Below are 15712 nucleotides of genomic sequence, written 5' to 3' on the forward strand. Positions count from 1 at the left end.
CCTTTACTTTTTATTAAAAGTTAGGTATAGAACGCTGGATTTTGACATATTAATAGGGACACATGTGACTGTAAGATGGAAACATAATTTTGTTCTGTGGGTAAAACCATTTAAAACATGGAGTCAGTAAGGGGAAATAGTAAAAGATTCTTAGTGTTGAAAGTGGGGAAACCACTGTGATAGGTTATTAATAAGTGGTTTGTATGAAGACTTAAGTACCAGGATAATAGCAATAATAAAAACAAAGACTAACACTTACTGAGCTTTTAATTACGTGCCTGGCACTGTTCCAAGTACTTTACGGGTATAATCTCATTTAATCCTCACGACATACGTTTTCTGTACACACTGCTATTAGTCTCATTTTATAACCACAGCAGGTGAGGCACAGAGTGGCTGGCCAAGGTCACACAGCTAGTGGCAGAGTTGGGATTCACACCCAGGCTGTGTGGCGCCAGAACCTGCACTGTTACTGAGGCCGCCAGTCATTGGCCTCAAAAGGGAGTCCAATATTTCCAGACTACTTAGAAAATGAAAAGAACAGTGGCATCATACTTGAACTTCAGCACAGGTCTCTAAACTGTTATATTTAGGATATTTATAAAGGAAGAATCCCAGAACTTCAGAACTGGAGGGACCTTGGGATGTTGAGTCCAGATCCTTCATTTCACAGATGAGAGAACTGAAGGATTAGGTTATGTGACTTGCTCAGAGTCACACATTGAGACCTTGCCAGTCTGTGGCCAGGATACAGGGCTTGACTCCAGTTCCGTCTTCTTTCTGGTCAGCCATGAGGCTTTGATTTACAAACATTCATCTCCCATGTGATAGCATAAAATGAACTACGTATGATGTGCTCCAGAAAAGTTGAAATAAATTCAGCCTCTGCCTTTTAAGTTTGTATTTTATTACTGTAGCACCTCTTAATGTATATATTGAAAGTAGTAGAAAAAAACTCTAATAGGTTTGTGTATATGTGTGTGTGTTTTACTTTCTTTATTGCTTCCCATACTTGAACTGATATTATCCGTACAAATGGAAGCACATGGGCCAATGAGGCTTTTGCTGCCTTAGGGCAACCCCTCTGTAACTGGCCTCTCTCAGCAACACAAATGTACTGTACCTTTAGTGTGATAAAAAGCTAGCTATTTCACACCAAGTGCTTTCTTATACATGGGAAGCAGTGGTGACATTAATTCCTCAGCTTCCTTTAGAATGCTGTCAGCTTCTTTGTGTTGCCCATTAGGCACTAAAGCTGCTGAATAAATTCAGCATTGAAGAGCTCCAAGAATTGGTGATTGGGCAGGCTTCTTTTTTATTTTTACGACTAAGATTCTGGATTTCCTATATACTTCAGGTAATGAATTCCCTCATTTGAATTTAAATGCTTGGGAAGGAGTGGGCTGCTATTGCTGATTCTTTTCATCATGGGAATACTGAATAAGTTCAGTTTCCTAAGTAAACATTTGCCCCTTAGACTAACTTGCTTGGGAGCACCTCCCACACAGATTCAGTATGCAACTCCCACACTATGAAAAGTCATCTTTTCAAACTTCAACCTCAGAGATAAAGAAAATGTTGAAATCTTAAGCCAAATAAAAAATACACATTAACATTTAAAAAAACATTTTTGGTGAAACTGTGTAAAGGCAAATGAGATTTCTACCTGATCCTGACTAGCTTAGGAAAAGCTGATTTGAGGTAAATCGAACTCAATTTTTCTATTCAAAAGGTAACTAACTTCTCAGCTCCACCTTGTGGTAACTTTTAGTTAAACCAGGATGTTTGCTTATTGTGAGATTTACATTATACAGCATACAATTATACAGCATACAATGGAGAAGTAAAAAGTATAATCAGAAATAGTCTTCTAATTTCTTTAGTCCCATAGGGGAACATTAACACTTTTGTTAGTGTAATTAATTTAGTTCATATTACCAACAAACCTATGTTTTGTGGAAGACTAAATACCTTTATTTTAGGGACAGCACAGTAGAGTAAAATATTTTTTGTACAGTAGATATTCCATAAATAATAATTAAATGAATGACCCGGTAAACAAAGGAGATGCAGTGGAAACAGTTTTGTCAAGATATTTGAGCATGATTGTCTTTCTCTTTACAAAACTGACATGAAATGACTAAAGAAGTAGGTTTTGTTTTGTTTTTTTAATCATCTGCAGTAAGAAAGAATGCTATCCATTGATCAGAAAATTAGATAACCCTTGACAGAAAGCAAACAGATAGGTTTGGATTGACTGAGAAATAAGACAGAAGACCACAGCCCAGAAACCACTGAGCCATTGCAGCAGAGCTCGGAGCTGCTGTGGGGTTTGCTCCAAGCAGAGATGGAAAAGGAGAGCCCCTAAGCTAGCATAATTGGGCTTAGACTCGCTGAGCCCTCTGATCCTTCCCTAAGGCAGCAAGTGTAGTTGCTGATGGCAGGGTAGCACACGAGTACCCAAGGTAGCTAATGACTGCAGGAAGACACAGGGAACCCCAATCTAAGAAGACAAGACACCGGGCACCCTCTGGGCATCAGCCCCGTTGTTCCCCTACCATCTCCCTAAGGCTGGCTTCTGTCATGGGGACCTGCAATCAACAGTGACAAGCAACAAGTCAAACCTTAAGATTTCCCCAAATCAGGAAATACCAGACATTTGAAGGAAACCAATGCTATGAAAGAGGAATTACATTCAACAAACAGAACCAACACCCAAGGAACAAATGAAAATAGTAAAATATGTGCATTTAGTGAGTCATTCATTTTACCTATTTAGCAAATATGCTTATATATAGCAAAACCAAAGATAAAACTAAGAAGGGGGAAAATTGGATATAGATTAATTTAGAAAAGAAACTAATAAAGTTTAGTTATCTAAACTTTTGGTGCATAATATGAAAATTTAAAAATGCATCTAGGGGACTTACCTGGTGGTGCAGTGGTTGAGAATCCACCTGCCAATGCAGGGAACACGGGTTTGAGCCCTGGTCTGGGAACATCCCACATGCCACGGAGCAACTAAGCCTGTGCGCCACAACTACTGAGCCTGCGCTCTAGAGCCTGTGCTCTGCAACAAGAGAAGCCACCACAGTGAGAAACCCACGCATGGCAACGAAGAGTAGCCCCTGCTCGCTGCAACTACAGAAAGCCCACGTGCAGCAATGAAGACCCAATGCAGCCAAAAATAAATAAATAAAATAAATAAATTTATTAAAAAATAAATGCATCTAAAATTCTAGGTTATCTCAACATTACATAGGTGGAGAAATAGAAGTAGAAATATATTAAGGATAGTAAGTATTCATTAGCTTAGGCTTTGATGCAAGAATGTTAAAACTAGCAGAATATTAATGCAATATACATCATAAATACACACATATATAAAATTTGTCAGGGCATCCCTGGTGGCGCAGTGGTTGGGAGTTCGCCTGCCGATGCAGGGGACGCGGGTTTGTGCCCCGGTCCGGGAGGATCCCACGTGCCGCGGAGCGGCTGGGCCCGTGAGTCATGGCCGCTGAGCCTGCGCGTCCGGAGCCTGTGCTCCGCGACGGGAGGGGCCACAGCAGTGAGAGGCCCACATACCGCAAAAAAAAAAAAAAAAAAAAAAAAAAAATTGTCAGAAGACATTTTATGGGTGTCTCCTAATTAAATTTTACTGTCGCATTTTCAAAGTTTTTCCCATTGAATTTATTTATTTTTTGTCAGTTCAGTTGTTTTTTTTAATTTAGTTGTAAAAGGGAAGAAGAAACTACAAACTACAGGTACTGTGAAAGAATGGAAGTAATAAAATGATACATTTTTGATAATTTATGGATCTATTTTTATTTTTTCAAGTATGGCTTGATTTTATTTTCCTAGAATTCTTTTGTAGCTTTGCCATACCTATCTGTTTAATTCTGTTGAATTTTGTCATTCCTGTTACTAGAAAGGAACGTGTGTCTAGCTTGACATTTTATTTGTTCCACATGACATGAGCTCCCTTTTACCTGGAATATTTTTCCCATGTGATAAATAGTGAATTGGTTCATAAAATATTATGGTCTTGGAAATGTCAGCATACTAGTTTTAATTACAATGACTTGTTTGGCATGAACCTTTGGTAGTAAAGTCTTTAGCGGCTGTATAGTTTTATATCCTTGACAATCTCTAAAGACCTAGAATTTGAACTAAGGAATGGGGGCTTCCCTGGTACCGCAGTGGTTAAGAATCCACCTGCCAAGGCAGGGGACACGGGTTCAAGCCCTGGTCCGGGAAGATCCAACATGCCACAGAGCACCTCAGCCCATTCACCACAACCACTGAGCCTGCGCTCTAGAGCCCACGAGCCACAACTAAAGCCTGCGCGCCTAGAGCCCGTGCTCCGCAACAAGAGAAGCCACCACAAGGAGAAGCCCGCGCACCGCAACGAAGAGTGGCCCCCGCTTGTCACAACTAGAGAAAGCCTGCACGCAGCAATGAAGACCTAACGCAGCCAAAAATTTTTTTTTTTTTGCGGCACGCCGGCCTCTCACTGTTGTGGCCTCTCTCGTTGCGGAGCACAGGCTCCGCGGCCATGGCTCACGGGCCCAGACGCTCTGCGGCATGTGGGATCTTCCCGGACCGGGGCACGAACCCGTGTTCCCTGCATTGGCAGGCGGACTCTCAACCACTGCGCCACCAGGGAAGCCCCAATAAATTTTTTAAAAAATAAAAATAAACTAAAGAATGCATCCTGTCTTTCTAGCTTTGAATGATGAATACATAATGTCTGTTTTACATTGAATGACTTTCAGAGTCTAATATGTTTTTCCCTTGTGAATAAGATATGAATATCATAGTGGAATTTAGTAGTAAAATTAAAATTACCATATGTTTAAAATGTCATTTGTTCATTGTCCTTTGGTTGTGGTTTTGAGGGAGAAGAGGGGAAAACCAGAGAAAGGTAAATCCCCCCAGAAAACAATCTTGAAAATTCAAAAATTCATTAATATGCATTTCCTGGAAGAAATGGAAATGGCCAAATACGAGAATGAAAAATGCTTACCCTCACAATGAACAAAATGTAATGTAGACTTAAATGACATTTTTTGGCTACAGATAGGTAAGGTTTTCATTGATAGAGTCAGGTGCTGTTAAGGGGACAAAGAAAATGGCGTTTTCATGGATTGGTGGTAGAGTGGGGCCGTGCCCGTCACCTGGGTCTTAGGTTCAATTAAACATTCAGACTCTCATGACTGCCTGCCTTATGTCACGTTGGGTAGCAGATGCTCAGAAGGATAGAGCCAGCCAGGAAATACAACCTGCCAGCAGGACAACATCAAGTATTTGCTCTTCAGTGGGAGGCTTCCCAACACCCCATGTAGTTGTCCACACAGCCATCTAGAAGCTGTTCTCTTTGGTACCCCAGGTGATAACTTGGGTGCGAAGGAGTGAGACTTATATTGGTAGTTGCAGAAGGCTCCCTGGCTGTAAGCCTCAGTCCCCAGGAGCCAGTACCTATTGCAACAGCTCCATAGCATGGCTTCCAAGTTTCCTGCAAGAAGTGTGCCAGTTATAAGAGTCACTGAACTTACGAACACCTGAAATGTATAAAGCCTATTTATGATTCCTTCTAGTCAAGATGAAATTTCCCAGTCAGGGGTTGTTTTTCTCCTAAGCCATGGTGCCTGGTAGCATGGTTGTCAGTATACCTTTATTGCGTTCTTGGGGGAACAGAGCTAGAAAGTTAAATGTCACCTTCTATTGCAGAAGGGAAAGGGGTTTTGTTAATCCTTTACTCACAGAGAATAAATGAGTATAATCTCTTTCCAAGAACACAATTTGATAAAATATATTGAAAGCTTTGTGCATATATCCTTTCAATTTGACAATTTTGTTTATAGGGATTTATGTGATGAATAAGATATATGCACAAAGGTGTATCTATATATGTAGGTTCACTGCAACATTATTTGTTATAGTGGATAATTAGTGACCATCTAAATGCTCAGCAATTGGTTAAGTAAATTATAGTACATTCATATTATAGAATACTATGAGTTTATGGGATAGATATTTTTAGAAACAACATTAAAAGATTTATATCAAAATATTTAGTGTTTAACTCCAGGTGATGATTTCCTCTGTATTTTTTTAACCATGGATCACTGATTTTTAACTTTGATCACATATTGCTTTTCTAAGTGATTATTATTTACAGATGGTCAAAAAATTTAATTTCAGTGCATGCTGCTTACACTGATTAATCATTCATTTTAAGAGTTTTCATTCCATTAAGAAGGCTTGATCTTCAACTCCTTTAATGAAATTTTATATTTTATAAACTAAGATCTATCTCACATCAACATCTGAAGTGAGTCTTGAAGTACTTCAAACCATCAGAATCATTCTCCGTTCATTTTCCCATATATGTTATGTGTAATTCTAACTTCTTATTAAATCTCCTAAGTTATAAATCTGTCAGAACTGATATTAAGTAAATACAGAACTTTTTAGTTGGGCTGTAGAATTAATCTTGGGGGCTGGGAAGGTTAAGACAAATATGGATCAGAAACAATGGCTCAGTGATGAAGTGAAAAGTCAAATAAACATATATTTTCATCTTTTTTGATAGAATTTAGATGTCAGACTCCAGCTTCTTTTGTCAAATTATGGGCACGTTGGGGACCATCATTGCTTCCTATTGAATTTTTTTTAAATATGTACACTTTGCTCTGCATCTTCCATTTATTAATATATCCACATCGTGATTTGTCTTTAACATCATTCCATCCACTAGTAGTCTTGCTACTCTATTTACTGTTTCAGAATGTATAAAATAAATGTTTCCTCAAGGGTTATATGGTACTTGGAGGCTTATATAGAAGTGAAAAGGAAAATATAATTTGAGCTATACTCTAAACAAAATAAAATCATGTGTTGATAATATCCAAAGAAATGTTTACTGCGTTTGTTACTTGCTGTTTTGTGTTAATTGTGTTTCTTTTTCTCCCTACAACTGGGTGATTAGGTTAGTTGGCCCTGTGGAAGTGCTGTGTACTACAGAGGGCCAGTCTTTGGGACACTGACTGGGGTTCTAGTCCTGGTTCCACTAGAGACTGTGTTACCTCGGGACTCAGTTTCCTCATCTGTAAGATGAATGGATTAGATGAGATGATCTCTTCGGTGTTTCTCAACTAAAAAAGCCCTTAAGATTTATGTAACTTCTAGCTCTAAGATCTACATGATAAAGTTTCTGACAGTTTTATGGTTTCTCTTTCAGTTTGTATCTGTTCAAACTAGGAATTGCACCCCAGATCCAGGATTTGTTGGGCAAAGTAGACTTCACAGGTACTATTCCTTATCTTGATAATTTTTTACAATATGGTTATGAAGAAAATGTAGCAATATTTTTTTTTCATTTCGATATTATTGATTCCCTTTTTTTTTTCCTTATATTGATCAGAGGAGAAAACTTGCTTATTATCTTGTTTATACTCTATTGGGTTTCTGTTTCCCCACATTTGTGAAATGAGAAACCAAGGCTGGCTTCTTCCTAAGGTTCTTGTTTAGAACTGACCCCATGTTCTCGATGAAGACATTTCTTAACACAAATATATTCATTCCTGCCTCCATTTCTGTGGCTTTCATTGATTTTTTTGTTGTTGTTCTTTTTCAGAGGAGGAAATCAGTAATATGAGAAAGGAGCTTGAGAAATATGGAATACAGATGCCATCTTTCAGCAAAATAGGTGGTATTCTGGCTAATGAACTGTCCGTGGATGAAGCTGCACGTAAGTCTACTTAAAATTCAAACTTGCCAATGACGTGAGACTTACCTATTCTTTTTTTTTTTTTTTTTTTTTTTGCGGTACGCGGGCCTCTCACCATTGTGGCCTCTCCCGCTGCGGAGCACAGGCTCAGCGGCCACGGCTCACGGGCCCAGCCGCTCTGCGGCATGTGGGATCTTCCCGGACCGGGGCACGAACCCGCGTCCCCTGCATCGGCAGGCAGACTCTCAACCACTGCGCCACCAGGGAAGCCCAAGACTTACCTATTCTTGATTTTGGTTATAAGAAATAGAATATTTAGAAGATATTATAAGCACCCTAAAATTTTTTATTATATGTATTATAGATGGTTAATTTGAGCACATCAGAACATAACCAAGTAATTAACTTTGGACTCTAGACATCCACTTGTATAATGTGATTTAAGATATTACAGAAATGTCTTCATTCTCCAAAACATTTCTCTGCTATGTCCTTAAATTTCAGTGGCAGGGTACTCACTGCTGTGAGTCTTTCCATGTCAACCCATAGTACTTGATTCATTTTAGACGTTCAGTGCAAGTCGAATAAATGAATAGGCATTACATAACAGACACCGAGACGGGACCCAAGATAGATGGGCAGGTGGGGAGGTTGTCAGGGGGATGCTCTGTGATGTGTCTGAGGTCTCTTTTTTGAATGCTTTATCGGACCCCAAGAAAGAAAGTAAAACTGCTTAAGTTCTGCAGGGCCAGTACACCTGCCCATGTTGTCTTTTGTTGATAAAGTTCTTTTTTTCTCTTTACTTTGCAGTGCATGCTGCAGTTATAGCCATTAATGAAGCTATTGAAAAAGGAATAACCGAGCAAACCATTATAACACTAAGAAACCCAAATGCAGTTTTGACTTTAGTGGATGACAACCTTGCACAGGAATATCAGAAGGAACTCTGGGAAGCCAAGAAGAGAAAAGAGGAAAATGCAAGGCTGAAGGTATTCAATGAGATTCTGAGTGAGCAATACAGTAATAAGCATAGTTATGCATTGCTAGTTTGAAAAAGCTGTAATGTTACAAGAGATTTTATTTTTTTAATTTTATTTATTTTTGGCTGCGTTGGGTCTTCGTTGCTGCATGCGGGCTTTCTCTAGTTGTGACAAGTGGGGGCTACTCTGTTGCGGTGCGCGGGCTTCTCATTGCAGTGGCTTCTCTTGTTGCGGAGCATGGGCTTCAGTAGTAGCAGCACACGGGCTCAGTAGTTGCAGCACGCGGGCCCTAGAGCACGTGGGCTTCAGTAGTTGCGGCACGTGGGCTCAGTAGTTGTGGCACACGGGCTCAGTACCTCTGCAGCATGTGGGATCTTCCCAGACCAGGGATCAAACCCGTGTCCCCTGCATTGGCAGGTGGATTCTTAACCACTGCACCGCGCCAGTAGGGAACTCCCAGCAAGGGATATTTTTAAATTCGCTGGCTGTGGTCTCTCTAGCCACGGGCCACTGGTTTGGGTGAAATGTAAGGGTTAAAGAAGACCATGCACTCCATAAGGAAATTAGGTTTCTTTTTATGATGAATATTACAGGTCACAAGGATGGAAGGTCATGTTGAAAACTTACCTAGAAGGTGTAGAAGGAGCAGATAAAGATCTTCCCTTGTTGGGTGTCACCAACCTTGTATTAGCCGACTTACCTTCAGATTTATTACTAGAGGCTAACAATTGGGTGTGGTGAAGTTTAGAGAAGATGTTTTTGAATCTACTTTCCTCATATTTTCCCCATAGCTTCCCCTCACATTTGAGTAAGTGGTTTCTCTCCTCGACAAGGCAGCCGGCTCCTGATCCTCACTTCATATATCCCGCCTCCTGTCTTATTAAAAACTTTGCACTCTGAGATTCCACTTCCTCGCCAACTTTCCTCTCCTTCAACTCTTGCCATATCAGCTTCAGCTCTATTACCCAAAGTAACCCATTTATCCTAACCTTTTCTCAGTGGGTGGCTTCTGCCAGCATTGGCACACTTGCCTCACGCTGCCCCGCCTGCCTTCTATGCTTGTGGTTCTCTTCTGCATCTTTTAATGTCTCTGCCTATTCCTCCCTCCAAATATAGGGATTCTTCCAAGTCTGTCATTGAATCACTCCTCTCTCTGTTCTTCCTCCATTGAGCTCATGCACTTGTTGAAGAAATCAGCCGTCAGCTTGATACCAGGCCCCACTAAAGCTCCTCCAGATACCTTCATCTCTGTGTTCCACTGGCTTTGCTCCCCACCGCATCAGAAGGGTGCTCATCTTCACCCTGCCTTTCTCCTATGCATGCCTCTTGCTGACTTCCCGTTGGAATGACTCCCACATTGTTTCAGAACTCTTTTTATGTCCCCCATGTCCCATCCATCACTGTCTTCTGCCTTTTCTTGACAGGCTGACCTCCATCACCTACCTTCTAGTTTCACCGCCCTTGCCTCGGCCCTGCCCCTCCTGACCTTGTCTCAGGGCTCTCTCAGCACCTTCCCCATGGGTCTCCCTGCTTCCTATCATTCTCCAGGCCAACCCCTCTCAGAGCTAAGGTTGCAAAATTAATCTTTAGCTACAGATCTGATGTCATCCCACCAGAAACCTCCCCTGATTCCCTACTGCAGGTACAGGTCCTTCTGTTGGCATTTAAAGGCTCCAGGATTCCCAACCTACCTCCCCATCTTTTTGGCTAACCCTGGACACACACTCTGTGCTCTAGCCCGACATGCCAAGTTTCCCACCTTTGTGACCAAATCCTGTTGTCTACATCCTGCTCTCTCCTCTCCGCCTTGAATATTACTCTCTTCCTTCAGGCCCTCCTCAACTGTTGTCTCTTCTTAAAACTTTCTTTCCAACCAAGTATGTACTTCCCTAGAATATATTTTGTTCTGCTGTGTATATTTGTTATTTGTGTTCTTGATTTTGTTAGACTGAATCAGATGAAATTGCCAATAATCATCTGGTTTTGATCTACAAAAAAATGGCAGTATCAAGTGGTCCAACCTAATGTTTTGCACATTAGACAATTAGGCTTTTACAGAGAGTCACTGGGTCTGTTGTTCATCTTTGTAACCCTTGCCGGCATAGCTAACCCTAGTGCCCTGCACAGACCAGGCACTCTTAAATGCTTGTATTGAGTTCACATGAATATTAGCAAATGGTTTTTAGCACTCTTTAAGTTTTTGCTTTTGAATATCGAGCTTTGGAAATATTTAACTTCAGGAATCAATGAAGCCTTTGTTTTGCAGAATAACTGTATTTCAGAAGAAGAAAGAGATGCATATGAAGAATTGCTGACACAAGCAGAAATCCAAGGCAATATCAATAAAGTCAACAGTGAGTAACAGATCATATGAAGGAAATGGATACTTCTAGAAGATGCAAATTTTCCTTATCCAAATCTCAGCAAAACTCTTAACTTCCATCCTTGTAAAAGTGCCTGATATGATGAAAAATCCACTAAAAGTCAGTGTTGCTCTTAATTCTGGTGTTATCATCTGCCAGTTTTCCATGGAGCTTTTCTGGCTGTCTTGTCCCCAGTCCATGCAAAGTATCTCAAAGCATCTTGAAGCTAGTTTGACTGTACCTTCCTGTTTCATCATAGGTACAGCATATATCATATTTTGGACCTGTCCCTTATTGGGCTAATCTTAAAGGTTATTTAGTAAAGATTATGAGTTAAAGATTGTCATTCCTTGCCCATGGTCATGTTATGGCATTCGATTGGAACCATAAAAGCTATTATTGACACCTCTGCTTTTTATTACTTCCCAATCATTAGTCTGTAGTTCATAAGAATTGTTTTCTTACAGCTTTTGTAGCTTTGGTACAAGTGAATAAGACTTGACAGGCCTATAAATCACATAATGGCAGGTTTGAATCCCACATCCCTGAGACTGTATGGAGTCACACAGGACAATTCTCCTTGGTACCTAGTTGTGTGACTATAAAGAACAGAAAACTTGGGTAATTAAAATAAGTATATGCAAGTTTAGATACATTAATTTCTTTATTAGTCTTTTTCCTCTCTCTAATAAAATTTATTTTTACTTGAGGCAGTAAGGAATTCTCTTTGGCATTTACGTCCCCTAGGTCAACCTAAATAACCCATATATACCCAAAGAACAAATACATCAAAGGCCAGTTAGCCCATGTAATTTAATAAAACATCTGAACCATCTGCCAAGTTTAAATCTGGGGTGTCCACTAATTCCAGTAGTCCTAAACCCTCATCGTAACCTCTTAGATAAGCTTTGAATGTTCTTTATGGCTCTTACCACCTTCAAGGAAACGCACACCTATAGGTGTTACCCAGGAGTTCACTCCTAAGTTGCTGGTAGAGACATATTTTAAAGGCTTCAAACAGTGATCAAGGAGGCCCAGAGAAAATTGATAGAAAGGTCTAGGAGTTAACAACTGAGTGGGTTTGAGAATTTACCTCCATTTACAGCTGTGGAGAGTGCTAGGATAACTTTTTTTTAAGGGAACACCTTGACGTTTTGAGATGTGTGTTCCTATTCTTTTATTCTTATTAAATTTTGAACATGTTGGTGATGATACATGAAGCACAGTTTCAAGTTTCTCTTTCTGCTCTGTTTGAAAAGTGAGAATTTCATTATGCTTGGCAGAAATGAATTACAGGAAGAAACTAATATTGCCAGCAATACCTCTGAGGTTCATAAGCTTAGTGGGGAAATGGTTCCATAGCTTTGTGCCAACCTTTGTTTTTGAAGTGTTTATAACCACTAAAATCGATTTCTTTTTCATGTTAAATAAAATGCCTTATATAACTGTTTCAATACTCTACTAAATGACATAATTTCCTGACCACAAATTTGATGCCAAATAGACTATACTTTTTTTTTCCACTTTTAAGTAAGAGTCATGAGATGATCTGCCCTAATGCATAACCAGCTAAAATTATGAAGGGCGTTGCAGTGTTTAATGGCTTTACATGCTTAGAACATGATTATTCTGAAGGTTTTGATCTCTCCCCATTGGAAAATTTATGGTCCAGTAATACCAAAATTAGTCTTGAAAAAAATCCTCTAAAGCATATTTTAGCCAGTGACATGACAATGAGACAATTGTATGCTTTAAAATATGTCAGTGTAACTACTTGACAAGCTTTCCTCAACCATAGAGCTTATTATATTAAAATGTTAAGATGTCTACACTTGTAGCAACCATGGTAATGACAGAGGTGAAAACTTCGATGGTAATATCACGAAATCTGTTGTCAGGGGCTTCAGGTTTGTTTGAACTGCAATCATTTAACTTTGGGGTTTGGTACATGCATTTCATTCATTTTATATATTCTGTTAAGATTAGGGCTTGAAATTTTGTTAAATGCAGAGTGTAAAAGAGTGGTTAAGCTTACTTTATTTTTTTAGAAGAAATGGTTCCTTAAGAGTGTTTTAAAGGATATAATTTTCTCTCATAATATTTTACCATCCAGTTTTCCAAACTCATATAATAGAGTTTTCAAAGGTGAAGCAAGATCCTATTCAGAGTAATCAGAGACACAACTGCAAGGCCTTGGATAGCTTTAACAGAGCAGCAAACACGATAAACAATCGCTGACCTTCCTTTCTGGAATTCTTTCATTTATCATACTAGTTCTAAGAATAGAGGGCTCCCCTGGTGGCACAGTGGTTGAGAGTCCACCTGCCAATGCAGGGGACACGGGTTCGTGCCCCGGTCCGGGAAGATCCCACATGCCGCGGAGCGGCTGGGCCTGTGAGCCATGGCCGCTGAGCCTGCGTGTCCGGAGCCTATGCTCCGCAACGGGAGAGGCCACAACAGTGAGAGGCCCGCGTACCACCAAAAAAAAAAAAAAAAAAAAAAGAATAGAAAAAAGTGTTTGGGTCCTTAGGGTCTTATTCTAACTTTTTCTAAAAGTGTAAATTTTCTGGGGTGTGGCATGAAAGGTTGCATTAGTTGTATTTCCTGCTATTAAATGATGTGTCTCAGTAGAAAAGTTATTGAGCATAGCTCCTTGTGAATATAGTTAGAGAAGATAAATTGTCATATGTTAAAAAGGGTTAGAATAACCTTAGCTGTAGTCTAGTCATTTATTAGGGAGACAGACTAATCCTTGAAAAGATCTACAAATCTATGGGTCTGTGTTATTTCTACTACCCTGAAGCCTTCTTTATAGGGCAAAATCCTGCTGGTTCTGTCCAGTTTGCTCTTGCCTGGTGCCAGAGTTCATCGCTCATTCTTCTATTTGGTCAGCAATTCCATTTCTGTTTTCTGGAAACTATGCTGAATTTACTGTTCCAAGCACCCTGCATTTGGTCACTAAAATTTGGGTCTTTGTAATCTAAACGTTATAACTGGTAGAGACATCACAGAGCTTCTGGTTGGATCAGATGATGTAAACCAAGGCATTTCTGTGATCAGGGCCTTTTTTTTTTTTTTTTTTTAAGGTTAAATGATACGGTAGTCTCCCCCTTATCCACAGTTTCGTTTTTTGCAATTTCAGTTACCTGTAGTCAACTGCAGTCTGAAAATATTAAATGGAGAATTCCAGAAATAATTCATAACTTTTAAGTTACATGCTGTTCTGAGTAGCATGATGAAATCTTGCACCATTCCACCTGGCATGTGAATCATCACTTTGTCCAGTATAGCCTGCCCTTTAGTCACTTAGTAGCCATCTCAGTTACCAGATTGTCTGGTACCATAGTGTTTGTGTTCAAGTCACTCTGATTTTACTTAATAATAATATGGCCCAAAAGCTCAAGAGTAGTGATGCTAGCAGTTCAGATATGCCAAAGAGAAGCTGTAAAGTGCTTCCTTTAAGTGAAAAGCTGAAAGTTCACAACTTAATAAAGAAAGGAAAAAATTGTATGGCGAAGTTGCTAAGATCTAGAGTAAGAATGAATCTTCTGGGGCATTGTGAAGAAGGAAAAAAATCTGTGCTAATTTTGCTGGTGGACCTTCAACTGTAAAATTTAAGGCCACTGTGTATGACAAGTGCTTAGTTAAGTTGGAAAAGGCATTAAATTTGTACAATAAAACATTTTGAGTAGGCAGCATCAAGATGGCGGAGTAGGAAGACCCTGAGCTCACTTCCTGCCAAGGACACACCAAGACTACAACAACGTATAGAACAACTCTCTCTGAGAATAACCTGAGGACTAGCAGAACAGCTCTTATAAAATTAAGGATAGGGGCTTCCCTGGTGGCGCAGTGGTTGAGAGTCCGCCTGCCGAGGCAGGGGACGCGGGTTCGTGCCCCGGTCTGGGAAGATCCCACATGCCGCGGAGTGGCTGGGCCCGTGTGCCATGGCCGCTGAGCCTGCGCGTCCGGAGCCTGTGCTCCGCAATGGGAGAGGCCACAACAGTGAGAGGCCCGCATACTGCAAAAAAAAAAAAAAAAAAATTAAGGATATAAAGGAAAAATGGATAAACAACAAGGTCCTACTGTATAACACAGGGAACTACATTCAGTATCCTGTAATAAACCATAATGGAAAAGAATATGGAAAAGAATATGAAAAAGAATATATATATATGTATGTATACGTATGTACATACATATATAACTGAATCACTTTGCTGTACAGCAGAAACTAACACAACATTGTAAGTCAGTTTTAGTTCAATAAAATAAAATCCTTTAAAAAAGGATATAAGGGAAAAACCACATCAAGACGAGGAGGGAAAGAGAAGTGATCTAGTCTGCACCCATACCCCCAGTGTGTGACCCACAGATGGAAAGGAAGGTCACAAACATGGAGGTCCTCCCTAATGAGCAAGGGCTTCAAGCCCCACATTGGGTACTCCAGCCTTGGGGACCAGCACCAGGAAGATGAGCCTACTTAACTGCTTTTTGAAAACCAGTGGGGCTTACTACCAGGAGAGCCAGAGGGCTGTTGGAAACCCAGACGCCCTCTTCAAGGGTTCATGCACATACTTACTCGCTCTGAGTGCCAGCACAGGAACAGCATATTGAAAAGTGCCTGGTGCTCTGTC

The 15712-nt window shown here is 40.1% G+C and overlaps 1 protein-coding gene across 1 annotated transcript in view; it reads left to right on the forward strand.

Annotated features, from left to right (window-relative positions):
* The window catches only part of IQGAP2 (IQ motif containing GTPase activating protein 2), a 293435-nt gene that overhangs the window by 167059 nt on the left and 110664 nt on the right, over window positions 1-15712 (forward strand). The window contains exons 6-9 of the mRNA XM_081233018.1: window positions 7244-7311; window positions 7640-7753; window positions 8543-8721; window positions 10979-11066. Coding sequence (XP_081089144.1) covers window positions 7244-7311; window positions 7640-7753; window positions 8543-8721; window positions 10979-11066 — 449 coding nt within the window. The remainder of the gene's footprint in view (window positions 1-7243; window positions 7312-7639; window positions 7754-8542; window positions 8722-10978; window positions 11067-15712) is intronic.

This window comes from Mesoplodon bidens, assembly GCF_964165515.1.
Source record: "Mesoplodon bidens genome assembly, chromosome: 4".
Classification (NCBI taxonomy): Eukaryota; Metazoa; Chordata; class Mammalia; order Artiodactyla; family Ziphiidae; genus Mesoplodon; species Mesoplodon bidens.